We start from the raw sequence: 15,868 nt of genomic DNA on the forward strand, positions 1-15,868 counted from the left end.
CCATTGGGTTTGCCAGCTTGATGGATGTTTGCTGAACAGACCTGAGTGGCGTTTTAAGTAAGGTTACATACAGCCTCATACCGTGTACAGAAGCAGCAAATACCAGGAAAATTGCTTGGTACCATTTTAAACTACATGAAGAGCCATGAAACTAGGAGAGAAGGAAGAGAAATACTGCAGGAAGGCACAAATTTTTGTACATGCTTTATATAAAATATACAATGTACAGAACAAGCAGTGAGAGGACACACTGGAGGCAGGGCCCTTGCTTGCTAACCTGAGCAGTCCCATCTGGAGTGACAGCGGACACAAGCTCTTCCTCATGATCTTGGAAAACTGCAGGTATTACTACAAATATGCTCAGAGATCTAATGAGCCAGAAATTTTCAGTAGGAATTCACATAGTCAGTATAGCTCTATGGGGCCCAGATGACACTGGGTAGTATTTCAGTAGCGGCCTGTCTCACCAAGCGCACACACCCCTGCAGCTCCTGGGGTTTACGTATTTCTTGTATTTGCCGTAGGACAGAAGGAAGCATCTTGAAGGCTGCCCAGTGCCATCGACCACCCCAGGACACACTTCTGAATATCTGTTTTATCCCTCCAAACGTCCCATCTCCCCTAAAACCATTCCCTGTTGGGAAACACGTCCTGGGAACCTACAATGCTCCCCCTCCATACCTGCGGGGCCCAGCTCCCGCTTGCAGAGCTACTCGTCAAGCACGCCCGTGCTTTAACCGCCGTGGCCTACAGCTGCTGCACCACAGCACCCATCTGGGTGTCGCTGCCCGACTCATCCCGGGTTGTTTCTGACCCCGTGAGGCCTGAAAGCGCCGAGCGCTCACACACATCAGGCGGGGCGGGGCGGGGCGGGGCGCGTAATGACTGCCGCCCCGCCACTGGGGGTGCCCGCGGCGCCCTGTGCCCGCGCATGCGCGCACCTCGCGCCGCGCCTCGCCGGCACCGCCCCGGAAGCAGCTGCGCTGTCGGAGCAGGGCGGAAGTGATCTCGTCGCACCGCTGCGAGCCCGCCCCTTCTCCCTCCTCCTGCCCGTCTCGTGTAGTCGAGCCCTCTCGGGGGGCGGGTGACGTGCCCCCCCCGCCCCCCGTTGGCGGCGCTGCCGGGGCCGGCGGAGGATGTCGGCGCTGTCGCCGCCGCCGCTGCGGCGGCTCCGCCAGGCGCCGCGGCACCTGCTGGTCTGCGAGAAGGGCCACGCGCGTCACGCGCGCTCGCGGCACGCGGCGCACGTCCGGGACCACGCCTACAACTGCCGCGTGAGTGCGGGCGCGCGCCGGGGGCGGGGAGGGGTTAACGGACGCGGCCGTCGGTGGGCGTGCGGCGGCGGCCCGCGCGGGCGCTGCGTGTCCTGGCGGAGGGAGCGGGCGGAGGTTTCCGCGCCTCCCCGGTGGGACCGGAGCGTCCCCTCAGCGGGGGCGGCGGCGGAGCCCCGGGGGTGCTGCTGCTGCAGCTGCTGCTGCTGCTGCCGCCGCCTGTCCACCCTGACCGGGGGCTTTGCTCGTGCTCCTGGAGGGTTTCCCCCGTTCTCGTCAAAGGCGGCCTGCACGCCTCTTTCGGGACTATAAAAAGGAGGATAAAATTAGCCCCGGTTGGCTGGGCGGTCTCAGGCAGCGTGCTGCACCTCGGAGAGTGAGCGACCGTGAAGACGCAAGCTGGAAGAGAGGTGACGCGGTGGGAGAGGTGGCTGTGTTTTGGCAGTACTGCCTGGCAAGTTACGTAGGGAGCGGCACCCACAAATTCCTAGTCCAAGCAGTGAGGGGAGTCCCTCAGCACTGAAGCCCGGCAGCAGGTGTACCCTGAAAGTCCTCTTTGTCATGTTGTCCCTCCTCCTGCCAAGGTATCATGTCGTGCTGTCATCAACAACTGCTTCATTGTTTTGGACAACTTGATGTTGTGAAGGCCAGTTTTTGCCAGCTCGCTCTCCTTTCTTTGCCTCTTGCAAGTGTCAGTCTGACCCTCTTGCTGTTTCCTTAGTATTTTTTTTAGCAGCTAACGAGAAAACTTTCTGCTTATGTGGCAGGCAGCCTGTCTCGAAGTTGTTACTTCCCTTGTGTATGTGTGCAAAGTGATACACATGTTCTCTGTGAGCTCCTTTGTTTCAGAAAAAGATTTTTTTAAGAGGTGAAGTGGGAAGGAGCAGGGAGATGAACCTTTATGCTGCTTGTGCATGGTTATTGGGAAGCTTGCTGTTTGCCCATGTAATAACCTCGTTTGCCCTGGGCTCCCAGGCCTAAGAGTTCTCTTGATCTATGAAACACGTACAGGAAAGGTTTTAAACAAAAGGGAAACTAAAGGTAGGCAATTGGACTAAAAGACTGAATGCTGAGTATAGGAAGAAAAGCTAGGTGCACATGCCTTTTAAAAATCAGTTTCCTCCCTTAAATTAGAAACCTGCTACGGAAGTTGTAGCCTCAATGTACGTCTTACGACTTTTTTAAAATCATAAATCCATCTTCAAGTTTTGTTCTGATGTTCACTCTCCTGACCTCCAAAATATTCTACAGAGGAGAACGTGTTGATTCAAAAAGTAATTTAAATTCTACTTTGGTCTTTGTATTTCCACTGAGATTACATAAATGCTTAGCCTACATTTTTAGTTATAACTGCTTCCTGCAGCAAGGGCTGAAGGAAATGTTCCAGAGCGACTTCAAGTTAAATTTATAATGACCTAAACCAAGATTGTTAGTTAAGTCAATCTGTGTAAAATCCTGCCTTTGCATAACACCTCAAATGCTGTCATATAGCATGTGAAATGCAAAAACCAAATAATGTCTTTGCTGTACTTGGAGACTTTTTGCAAATTGATACATTTTGGAGACAATAGCTTGTAATTATTTTTTCTTAATTTCATTTTGGTGTAGCATACGACTTCTTTGAAAAGAAGCCTTTTTTTATTTCTTGGTTTTCTACCAGAACAGATTTTAGGATATGATTTACATTACAAATATTTTCTTAATAGGTGTCTTTTTTGATCCCTGAATGTGGCATACTACCTGAAGTGCTGAAAAGTACTATTGCGGATGTTGGAGAGTACTACCTGGTGAGGAATTTATCGATTCATGAATTGGTCGCTCACGAATTCATTGATGCTTTTGTGAAGAAAGGTAAGGAGGTAATCAGAACATGACAGATGCAGTAATAGTGTATGTTTTTCATAATACAGTAAAATCCATTCATTACTATTTTTTCTGAAAAGCATTATAAAGGAAAAAATGGAAAAAAAACTAAGAAAATTCTGTACTAATTTATTTATCTGATTTTTTTTCTGCTTTGTGGTGTGTCAGCATTTGTTTATATCCAATGGGTCCAAAACTTCTGTGACTGCTCCCTCTTCATTCTTCTCTATTCCATCTTAGTTCTGCAAGCCAGCTGTCAAGTCACACCTGTTTATCTTCTGCATCTCATTTTTATGCAGATTCTTCCATAAATCAGCTCCCTTTACCCTTTCTGATTCCTTCATATTTCAACACAGCTGTGTTAGCTGTGTTCCACATTGGCAAGACAAAAAGAGGAAGAAATGCGCTTTTTTTTTGGCGGGGCAGTGGGGTGTATTTGCATTTGGGTTTTTTTTTTGCTGATGGAGCTGTGGCAGCTCATCCTTGCACAGTAAGAGCAAAGAGGATGTGAAGAAAGATGCAGCCTCTGCCCCGCCAACTTGCTATTGCATTCTCAGAGCATGCTGTTTTCATCGAGCTGGCCCCGCTCATTTGGCTCATGATAAATGTATCCTTCAGGTGATTGTCAGGGAGAAAAAAAAGCTTCAAAGGCAAATGAGGAGAACAGAGAACATGTGGGTGAAATAGGAGAATGAGATCCATTACCTTCTAAATGTGGGACTCTTTTTCATATTTCCTTTAGTCTCATTAATGACTTTTATGCCAGTAGTTTTATGGAAGCAGTACAACATTTGTCCACCAAGTTTACAGGATCTGACTCCTGTATTTTTAAGACCAAAATTGGTTGTGGCAGATAATGCTACAAAATATATTTAGTAATGTGAACATCTTCCACCTTGTCTTCATGTGAACTAACAATAGGAATGTTTCTGGAAAAAAAATGGGGTTTTCCATTTGCTGGGTGGGGAAGGTCACAGGTGGAAAGAAAGTGTTTTCATATTGGGGCATATTGTTAATGTTATCTGTATTACAGGTCCTTTAGAAGGTTTATAAAGGTTTATAAAAGTAGTAACAAAATGCTGTTTTGTTTGAGAAGGTGGACAAAAGTTGATGAAAACAAGAGTTTAGAGTGATCCAAATGGTATTTGGCATGTTTGATTATCTTGAGGTGAATCTTTCATATTGTCACGTCTGTGTTTAGAGACTATGTAATCTCATGGTTTTCTGCTTTACTACTAAAGGTTCATGCTACGCACTCACCTATAACACAAAAATTGATCAAGATAATACTGCAGCTCTGCTACCAAATGGTATGTTTTGGTTTGGTTTTAGTAATACAAATAAATTATGGTCTTGGGTTTTTGTTTGGTTTTTTTTTTTTTTTTTTCATTTGGAATTATGTAAATGGGAAAATTTAATGCTTACTGTACTTCCCAACTTATTAGAAATATGTTTGAATCATAAAAATATTACCTTTAACTTTTCATGCTGCTGAAATTATTTAATCTAAAGGAAATGACAAAAAAAATCATCTTCACTTATGTATAGTATCATATTGTCAATGCTTCAACTGTAATTGCAATTGTTACAGAGGATTATTTTTTAAGAAAACATTGCTTTCTAACTTCTTGTTTCCTACTGGTCTTAATTTTCTGTTTTGGTACAAATTCTGTCTTTATCAGCACTGCTTAGGAACACTCTTTAAATATTCAGTGTTTATTCTTTTGAGAATTATGTGACATGTTAAAATACTGTGTTGCAGTTACATCACAGTTTTATAAAAAAATGTTCCATCTCAGGGGATTTTACATGCAGAGAAAATAATGAAGTTATTTTGGGCTTCAAATATGTATTCTTATTTCCGTTTAACAATATATCAGATAGACCAATTTGTATTTCTAATATCAGCCCTCTAGCTTAAGACTCTGTAATATGTCAGGTGTAAATTCAGATTCTTCAGGGTAGGAATTCTTTTATGTGCTCTGTTAGCTAAGTCTAGCAAAATGGATACTTGATAGTGATTGACTTTATATGATATAGTTATAACAAGCTATGCACAATTAATGCAGGGACAGCATTACAGTTCCTGGTGATGTCACTCTCTGAAATCTTCAGCAGCAGCCTTATTTGTTTGTAGTCTACATTATACTTGTACAGTAGAATCAAAAGACTGTAGTAGAGATCTGTTGTGTGAAATGCTGTACCAAGTGGCAGCTGCCAGATTTGCTTTATGAACATGGAAGTGGAGTTGTTCCAGCGTATATCTGCTCATTGGTAATAAGCATAGTTTACTCAATGTGAGTAGTCCCACTGGAGTTGGAGGAACTGCTTTTGTACGTTTAGTTGAGCAGTGCAGGCATGACTGTTTACTAAGTCAGGCCCTAGTGTAATGTAGCGTTCAACCAATGACACAGCAAACGCTAGGGGACAAGTGGAGAGAAGATTGAAGCAATGAAGTGAGGTAGGACAGTAAAAAAGCTATGACTGTCTCGGGAATAATATTACACTTTTCTTATTCTAGTTCATAAGACCTCTGATGAAAAACAGTAATTGAGTTCTAACATTTTTTCAAGGGTTAATCTGGTAATCCCTTTAACTGGAACTAAGGAGTCTGGATTACATTAGTAAAACCATTGATCCAAAGCTAACATTGTATAAGGTATACGGTTCTCAGAAGACTTCAAAGGGAACTAAGTAGAAGATTATTTGTATTAAAGTTTGGTTTGTTTATAGGAAAACTAATTCTATCAGTGGATAAGGATACTTATGAGGAACTTGGACTGCAAGGTCACCCTTCTCAGTATTCTGGCAAAAAAATACTGCGATATAGTAAGTATTATTTATATTAACAGTGCTTATTTCAGATCTGTCAGTGAAGCACCTTGTTAGGATGTTAAACCAGCAATAGTGAAACTTCCCTTTCCTTTAAAATTGGTTCTTGTCTAGGTCATATTTTTCCAGATGCAGATACAAGGACTGCATAAAGAGGAAAAAATACTTTTTCCAAATAAAGTGGTTATAAGGAAGCAGATGTGTGATCTTTTGAGTATTCTTTAAAATTTTTAATTTCTGCGGTTTTCTTTGTGGTGTTTATACTGGAGTGATGTAGGACTTGATAATTTCTGTATACTGTGCACAGTATCTATGCCTTCTGATTTAAATCGTTAAGTGCTAAACTGATTTAGGTAGAGTTTAATATTTACACACTATTTAAAAAAAAAGAAAAACAAAAAAAAAAAACCAGTGAAGAGCCTCACCCAAGACAGCATGCTTGAAAGGGAGAATTGTATCGACCCATTTAAAATGGTAGTCTCCATATACCAAGTACTTGGAAAATGTTGTAATTTTTTAACAGCTGCAGAGGAGATACAGAGAGTGTGATTTTTGTAATTTTTTTTGGTAAATCATTAAAAAACCCATGAACACTATGCCATCTCAAATGTATTAGAACCTGGAATAGTTAATAGGTAGTTACATAAAGATTTTAGAAGGGAAAACTTGTTACCTATAATAAGAATTTTGGCAAAATGAGACATCATTTACTATTCAGTCTGTCAAGTAAAACATATGATGAAATTTCTATCTGAGAAATAAACGTAACTTTTAGCCTAGGACCAGTTCATCTAGAAAAAAACAGTTGAAAAAGCATCACTGCCATATATGTGGCTTTTGATGTTAGAAACTCTAGCTTTTTTTAGTACTAATAGCTTACATAATTACCAAGATATTTTTAAGGCACTGTTTTGGGACTTCTGTCACTGCCATTAAAAAATGAGCATGTCCCGGTCACTAGAAGGCAGTTCCAGATTATATCAAAATAAGGACAGCAGAAGGTGAGTATTTATTTACATAATGGGCAGTCATATTTGCATAATCAAATAATTTACAAAGATGCTGTATATGTGAAAATGAAGTTTAATGTTCTTTGGTTCCTTTGTGTTTAGTTCTTAATGAATTTAATATTGAAATGTATTTCAATTGAGTAACAATTTTTTCTGTACATTTTTGCAGTTATAACTATTGACTTGACTGATTCTGGCTTTCACCCTGATAGCAAGAAACATAACAGAGTGCTTTGGGCCTTGAAAGAAAAAAAACCTTTAGAATTTGACTTCCTACTGGCTTGGTACAATACAGGTAATAAAAACTAAATGTAAAACTAAAATATAACTTGACATGAAGTCCAAATATTTTTAGTTTACTGTTCTTTTCAGGTGATTGTCCAAGTGCACTTTTAGTGAAGGGAAAAGTTAGATTAAAATGTGTTTGGGTGAGATTTTTTTGGTTTTGTGTATTTGTTCAGGGGGGATGTGTGTGTTACTTCCTACACAGCAGAACACTTCAAGAACACAAGTGATTCATAGGAGACACATTAGTTGCTTCATTTCCTCATCTCTATGTTGCTCAGGCTTTCTGGCATAACTTTGCCTGTTTGATAGTTCTGCCTCTTCTTTATAAATGTGATATATGTAACCATTATTAATATGCATTTTTGAGTGTTTATTAATACACATAAGTTACTTTGGTATGGTACTTGAGCTGGGGAGCTTTCATTTCAGCAGTAGTTGTAGGACATGTACAGAGTCCCTATTTCTGTCATGTGCCATGTACACTGATACACGCACAGTTTGCTATTTCATCATTTTAGCCTCAAGCATTTGTTGAGATTGGAGCAGAGAAAGAACTTGTTATAAGAAATGGTATTGTCTCAAATCACCTTTCTTCTAGTGTTTGTTTATCTACTGTTTTCTAATTACATTGATTTTTCTTCTGAAGTGTAAGTATTGCTCCTCTTCTGAGGATCATTTTCCAAAGTTCTCAGCTGCTTCTGTTACCTCAGAACAGGCTGCATTTAGGGATATGTAGCGTTTGCATAGGATTGACAAAAACTGCAGGAGTCAGTGCTGCAAAAAAATGTTTTTCTTCATCATAGCTGTGTAGCTTTTAGTGTGGTTCTGCTTTGAGTCGCCACACTAGTGCAAAGGCATGTTAGAGAGGTCCCAGGGAGTGCTTTCCCATCTGCTTTTTACATTGTCACTCTTTTCTGTCTCTTCAAGACCGAGTCTGAGAGGGATTTAACTGATCTGAGAAATTAAAGCTGCTTACAAGCTCCTTTAGCAGTGTCCCATGTTTTACTTTTGTCCTTCATGTTTCTCCTCCCCCTTTTTAAGTACTAATTGTACAACAAGGATCCCTCCTTGTTTGTCATACAGAAATTGTTTAAAGGCTTGCTGTTTCCATCCTTATAGTCCTCAGGAAAGAGTCACAGTGAAGACTGTTGCTACCATAATTGGTGACATAAATCCAGCTAAGGTGGTGGATCTTCAGGCTCAGCTTGCTTGTATTTATTGGCCGGAGGCAGAGACCAAAATGCCTCTAGGGCCACTATGTTTCTTATGTTCGTTGCTGCCAGTGTAGTGGCATTCAGGAAGAATAGCGTTTCTTATCCTCACTTTTTTATATGCAAAAAACGGGTCAGGTCAATCATTTCCTGAATATGGAATTAAATCTGAATGCCTTTCTGTGCTCATAACACAAGAAAGACTCTTAGTTCCTTAGTACTGACAAAAATAAAACTTTTATAGATTTTTATTAATAGACTTGAGGCATCGTGTAGATTCTGCTGGAAGGGGAAAAGAGGGCTGTATTTTGTTGAGAATCATTGTCCTCTGTGAACATTCTGCTTTCAGCCTTCCTGCTGATAACGTGTTTCTTGCTGTGGCCAGCACTGCTGCAAACCTATAAACATTTGTGTCACTTCCCAAACCAGGATTTTTTTGTTTTCATACCCGTTTTTCCCACTTAGTGGTTCTGGCACCAAGAGGAACAGAAAAAGGGAAATGGAGTGTCTCATGTCTTTAATGACAGAGGCAAAACAATCTTTTCTTCTCTTTTCTATTGCTGTAATTTCTATGACAATTTTAAATGTTTATTGGCTGAAATTTCACTGGCCTCCAAAAAACTTTTGACAATGTGCCTGGTTGTTGTTGACGTGGAAAGCTATGCTGTAACTAGAGAAATTGTTCTGTTGGAGTCTTGACTGTAGTCTTTGAGATTTTCTGAAGTTAGGGCTATAGCTGAGGCTCCCATATGCAGCAGACGTTTAAAATGTATAATTTTTTATATTTGACTAAGAATTCTAGGGCAGTATTATACATTCTTTGAACCTGTTAGTCTAACAAATGCCAACAGGAAATAAAGGCTGAAGGAACATCATCTGTTTTAGTACACTTCAGACTTAAATATATCTATATAAAAATACTAAACAAGAATTCAGTGGCTGCCTGTCTTTGTCACTGTGCCATTCAGTACATGGACAGCCTTTTTTGAAGGATGACAAAAAAGGATCAGGTTAACCCTCCTTTTCCTACTCCCTGAAGTGATTGTGCTTGATGAGATAAATATGGCTGATGAAGTTTAGGCAGTCCATAATTTTTGATAGCAGGTCTTGGATATTGTATTCTGTAATGAACTCTATTCTGTTCTTGAATTTCTTCTGTTCATACATGCCTTTCCTGTGGTATTTAAGTGCTAGTCTGGACTTCAGACTTCTCATAAATAAAATATTATTTCTTGGTCTCCTAGAAACCCATTGTTACTTTATGGAAATAAAATGCGTTACCTGGAATTTCAAATTTATGAGAATTGATTCCACATCATTTATCTTACTGTTTCAAAAAGGAAGTTGGTTAATATCTCTTAACTTGCAATACACTTGCTTAGGTTAGGTTTTTGGTCTAGGTTAGGTTTTTAGAATTTTATCTGCTGTTTTAGATCACTTACTAGAGTTGAAGAAACATGGCCTTTCCCACAAGTCCTTCACGGTACATCTGTTACAGATGTACTTTTATTTGAAGACTTACCACTTTTTTTCTTCTAGTCTTTTTTTCTTCCTCTTCTAGTAAAGTGAGATTTGTGATACCGTTTGATTTCTTTACCGTCTCCTCTTCCTTCTTTCTTCAACCCTTGTTCCCCAGACTATCATAGAATTCCTCTTGACATCACTGATATAAATCTGTTCTCAAACGTGTAGTCGCCTGCTCACTTTTCCACTATTCAGGGAGAATGGTGTTCTGGGGTGGCAGACACTTTAGCCAGGTGGGTAGGAGAGTCTCTAGTCTTGGTGACTAGACTTTCCAGATATACCTTATCTCAAGGTGATTTCTCAATTTACTGTAAATCAAGAATTTTTCTTCAAAACCTTATGATTCCTGAATTAAATTTGACATCACACCTAGGAAATCAAGTATGTGGTCTTTAGTGATGGGATAAGATGTCTCAGAAGGACTCTTGTCCTTAGCTGAGAACTAAGAGATCCACTAACCTGACATGCTGGACAGAAGACTCTGTGCCTTCTAGGACAATGAAAAGGGAAACTTTCTGCGGTTGTGAAGGCATGTTCCAGAAGAATTTAAATGACACTATAGCTTTTTGCAAAGTATTCCTGAGATCTGCAGGAATTTATTCCATAGGGAGTTGTTCATGATTCTGGAAGCCATACTGTCTCTAGGAGGCAGTTCTTGGTGGTCTAGTGATGCTGGGATCCCTCTAGACACTCAGTGGTTTTTGAGGGAATACTGCCTGAATTCATGTGAGCTTAGTTCCCTTTACCTGATCTTACAGAGGCATTATTTTTGTGTATCTACCACATATATCCTCCCTCTCAAGCCTGAGGAATTTCTAGAGATGCTGAGCTAGAGATGTCCTGATAGTGTAAGGTGTGCATTGCCCTTCTACAGCAGCGTGTACCTGTGCATGAGCATGAAGGGGATGTTTGTATGGGCACTAGTAAGGCAAAATGTTCTCTGGCCTCATACATATAGGCAGGGGTATACTGACAGCGTGAGTGCCTTTGCAGACCACTTTGTCTTGGGGAGCAGTTAATGTGTTCCTGCTCCCTTCTGTGTGTGCCTTTTCAGGAACACTTTCTAATGAGTTTATTTTATTAGTTGCCCAGTTAATTCTGCTTGAATTTTCTATTGACAGATCTATGCTTGCTAGTTAAATTGTAAATTTATTGAGTTGCTGGATCTTGCACTAATTTTATTTCCAAGAAAATGAGGAAGCTGAAAATTCTGTGACTTTTGCCAAAGATAACAGCATGTAAGCAGTTTCACGCACTGCATTTTCTTGTATACATATACAAAGGTTTCATGTATTCAGTGATCCTTTTGTTTAGTAGTTTCGTAACAGCTGTTTGTGGTATTGTGTTGTTAAGGTGCAGAGGGATCAACATTGATGTCATACTTTTCAAAAAACCAAATACAGGCGCTGAAGCCAAAAATAACTTTCAGCACATTAAGGGACTTGCAGTGTCCAGTGTTACAAAGTAATGAACTACAAGGAAAGCCAGATGAGTCCTGCAGTACGGAGGAACTGTTCGAATGGCTAGGTGCTGTCTTAAATCAAGTTAGCCTGTAAGTATTTGAATTCATTTGATCTTTAAATACGTTTTAAGTATGGAAAGCCACAATGTATTTTAAGGAAGTTAAATAAGAATTAAGACAGACACACTTCTGTTAAGTGGGAAGTCTGTTACGCCCTTAAGCATTTGTTCTAAGTCTTGAATAATTTATCTGTGTTTTTAGGGGTACCCATGTGTACTGGTTTTGCTTGGGCTAGAGTTAACTTTCTTCACAGTAGCTGGTGTGGTGCTGGTTTGCATTTGTGACCAAAATGGTGTTGATAACACAGGGCTGTTCTAGCTATCGCTGAGCAGTGCAGCTGGGGGAAGGAAGGGCGGGAGATGTTCAGAGTTATGGTGTTTGTCTTCCCAACTCAGTTAGACATAAAGCCCTGCTTTCCTGGAGATGGCTAAACATCTGTCTGCTGATTGAGAAGTAGTAAATGAATTCCTTAACTTGCTTTCTTTTCACATGCAACTTTTGCTTTACCTATTGAATTGCCTTTATCTCAACCCATGTGTCCTCTCACTTTTACCCTTCCAATTCTCTACCCCCCACCCCACCCCCCCACCCCCCACTAAGGGAGGAGTGAGTAAGCAGTGGCTCTGTGGTGCTTAGGTGCTTACCAGGGTTAATCCACAGCACCATGATATCTTGTGTGTATTTATTGATTGGCCATTAGTTGCTTCAGTATTAATTTAGATGATATACATAGATACTACTACTTTGGTACAAGTTTTGATTGCTAAGACTTCCTGTAGAAGATTTAAAGTATATTTATTGTTTTTTGTTTTTTTTTCCAGAGACAACAAATCATCTAGCTTCTTATCAACCTATTGCTGTCCTCAGCCCAACACAGTGGTGGAAAAAGCTTTTTTGTGTACCATCACAGGCTTCATAATTCCTGAGACGATAATTCAGTTATTGGAGCAACTGTGGTAAGGGCTGACAGAAGTACATTACTGAAACATTTGTACTCTTTTTAATTTTCTAAATCATTTTTAAATACTACTTTTCAGTAGTGTTGTTGGAGTAAATAGCAAAGTGTACAAAATTAAGAATTTTTTTTAATTAGGAAATGAACTGGAAGCTTAACATCGGTATAAAAAAAGCAATAAACAATTTTGGGTACTTTGAATTTGAAAATGCCTGCCCTGTATTCTAGTAATGACTTTGCTTTTTATCTTAATTTCTGAGAAACAGTGGCTCTACTGAGCACCTAGATTTTTCAGATTCCTCCTGTCTATGAAAATCAGATGCCCTCAAATATGTCTGATTTAGTATTTTTATCTACTGATGGAAAATATCATTGAAATCCCTTTATGATACCAAAAAGAATATCACAAGGTACTTCAAGGTTACTATGGCATTACGATAAATTAGAGTGAGTTTTTTGAATCAGGTGTTGAAATATAAGACACTAGATAGTGATGAACGGTGTACCTGAGGTTCTAATTCAGTACCAAACTACATGATCCTAGTGTATCATGGATCGGTGTCATATCTGTCTATTGTGCTACTGACAGCAAATTCTGGAAGCTCCTTGCTCTGTGTGAGATGACACTTGAAGTGGCTGGTGGCTAACGATTGTAGCACTGACTCATGACAATATTGCTGTTGCTTTATCTGCAGTATGATTGTTACTCTGAGCAATTTTCAAGTCTGTGCAGAAGCCTCCCTGGGCTAGGGTTGGAACACAAATCTCCTTGGCTTTTATTCTCTACTGTGGTGGTTTAAACCTGGCTAGCAACCAAACGCCATGCAGCCACTCGCTCACCTTCTCCCACCCTGAAGTAAGGATAAGGAGACTCATAGGTTGAGACAAAAACAATTTAGTAATTTAAATAAAAATTTAAATAATAATAGTAATAATAGAACATACAAATGAGTAATGCACAGTGTGATTGCTCACCACCCGCTGACCAATGCCCAGCCCATTCCCAGATAGTGATCACAGAGAAGAGAGAATCCTGAAACCACAATCCTGCAAGCAAGAGTGAGCTTCCCAATCAACCCTCATCTATATACTGAGCATGACGTTGTATGATATGGAATATTTCACTGGCCAGTTTGGGTCCGTTGCTCTGGCTGTGATCCCTCACAGTTTCTTGTGTACCTGCGCACTAGCAGGAAAGGGAAAGTTGAAAAGTCCTTCATTTCTTAGCAACAGCTGAAAACATCAGTGTATTATCAACATTCTTCTCATATCAAATCCCACACTAATCCAAAACACAGCACTATTCTAGCTACTAAGAATGGGGGAAAAAATTATCTCTATTCCAGCTGAAACCAGGACATCTAGTTAAAGCCAGACATTATCTGCTGCTCTTGATTATTTGTAGTCCACTTTCTTTCTGGTGGTAAAAGTATTTGTGTCATGCATAGCCTGACTGTTTCTTCCTCCAATGTCTTTTTTGCCCTGATAGCAGCTGTTCTCAGTAAATGTTCTATTTTCTGAAAGACAATGCATGCTGTAGGAAATTCAGAGCAGCTACTTGACAACTTAGAACTTTTTCTAATTGCTGTAACTTGCAGGTTTGTCTAAAAGTATGGTAAGAATAATCAAGAGCCAATCTTATTTCATTTCCTAATGTCTCCTGATGGAATATTTTCTTTTGAATTTATTATGTACTAAAGTAGGGTTTTTTTAACTGTTAATTACAAATTTTCACTAAAGTGCCTGTGTCTTTGATTTTTTTTTTTTTTTACTTTATATTGTATACTTGAACATGCTATTTCATTATAATTATTGATTACCTTGTCTTCTTCCTTGCAGTTGCTACTTTGGTGAACCAAAACTGGCATATTGGCTGACCTTAACTGTGCATGGCTTTGCAGACAGCCCTGTTTCCTGGAGAGAAAGTGAACATGGTTTCCACAAGGGAGGAGAGAACTTGTACAACTTTGTCATTTTTAGAAATCTGGACTACTGGCTTCAGATGGCTGTGGGAACTAATGATGATTGTCCTCCATAGAGCTACATCTACAGAAGTTTTCTAGTAATTCCATGTTACTGTATAGACACCTAATAAGATAGTTTTTATAAAAATAATTAGGTAACAAGTTAAGTACTAAGAGGCTGTATATGTTTCTCCATTATTTATAGCCCTTAAAGGATGATCTACAATGGAAGGAATGGATTTTTGTTTCTTCACTGTCATACAGTGCCTTCTGAAAGACTTCACAGTTCTAGCTTTAAGAAAAGATAAGGGTTTGAGAGTTTAAGTTCTCAGGAATTGACTGCAGGTGGCTTCCTTTTATCCAGGAGTAATTTTGGAATTTGAAAGTTAGTTTTACAGATTGCTAGCTAAAATATTTGGGAGGAAAGCTTATTTTGGGATTTAGTGTTTTCTTTCTTTACATTAAAGATCTGTAAAACCTTCAAATTCATGTTTAAGACATTTCAACCTACGTGCTGGCGAATAAAAAAAAAAAAAACCAGATGTGTTCTCCATAATTTGGTAGGGGGGAGGAGAAAAAGGGTGAGGAGAAGGAAGTATGTGACAGTGGAAGGAGCACTCATTAAACACAGCAAAAGTAAAGGTTTATTGGCCTGGTTTTTGGATTTCACAGGTCACAGCTGGTTATCAGAAGGAAGTTGATTTTTACCAGTGATGCAAAAGGCTGCTGCTTGCTTTCCTAATTGACCTTCACACACACTTTCACACCCTGACCCCTGCCAAATCTCTACTTTTAAAAGTAGCTTGTGGTTCTTGCTTACAGGACAACTCATGGAGCTAAGATTTCACTGTGACGTTACTGCAGACACGTTTCTGGGAAGAATGCTGTGGACTACCTTCAAACTGTAGTTGAAGTGAAGCGGGTTTCGTTAACAATAAGCAGTAGTGCTGAGAGCGTAGGCAGCTATGAAGAATCCAGGTTAACTCCTGCTGAAATCCATGAAAGGTTGGATGGTGGTTTAGGGGTGTGGGGAATAGGGGTTATTTGGGTTTTGTTTTATGGAGTGGGTATGTATCATTAAAGTACCAATGCAGTGCTAAAATGGAAGTTGCTCACTTGATGGAGCAAGAGCTTGGTAGTAGAAGTTAGGGCATAGCTTTAGTGGAAACATCAAGATCTCCTGTCAGGGTGAGTGGCACAGAAAAGCAGAATGACCATTGAAAGCAGCTGAGCTTTCTTTTTTTTATCTCTTTATTAGCTCTCTTCAGTGAGGAGAATCATCCTGGATGATTTACTGGATGGTGTTTGTCATATACCTCCATTAAACATAACCGCTTTTGCTCAAGTTTTGCTACGTGTTTCACATTCACATCTCTGACAAATCAACAAAACACCTCTCCAAATCTTTAAGTTGTTTTTCAAAATTAT

General features: G+C 39.9%; 1 protein-coding gene across 1 annotated transcript; it reads left to right on the forward strand.

The window, feature by feature from the left end:
• Positions 1-1,017: 1,017 nt before the first annotated feature.
• RPP40 (ribonuclease P/MRP subunit p40) lies at positions 1,018-14,980 on the forward strand. The gene is made up of 8 exons (XM_074872738.1): positions 1,018-1,274; positions 2,978-3,122; positions 4,376-4,444; positions 5,868-5,963; positions 7,146-7,271; positions 11,353-11,551; positions 12,343-12,477; positions 14,316-14,980. Exons 1-8 carry the CDS (start codon positions 1,137-1,139, stop codon positions 14,512-14,514), a joined length of 1,107 nt encoding a protein of 368 aa, XP_074728839.1. The 5' UTR covers positions 1,018-1,136; the 3' UTR covers positions 14,515-14,980.
• Positions 14,981-15,868: the final 888 nt, after the last annotated feature.

This window comes from Strix uralensis, chromosome 1 (genome assembly GCF_047716275.1).
Source record: "Strix uralensis isolate ZFMK-TIS-50842 chromosome 1, bStrUra1, whole genome shotgun sequence".
Classification (NCBI taxonomy): Eukaryota; Metazoa; Chordata; class Aves; order Strigiformes; family Strigidae; genus Strix; species Strix uralensis.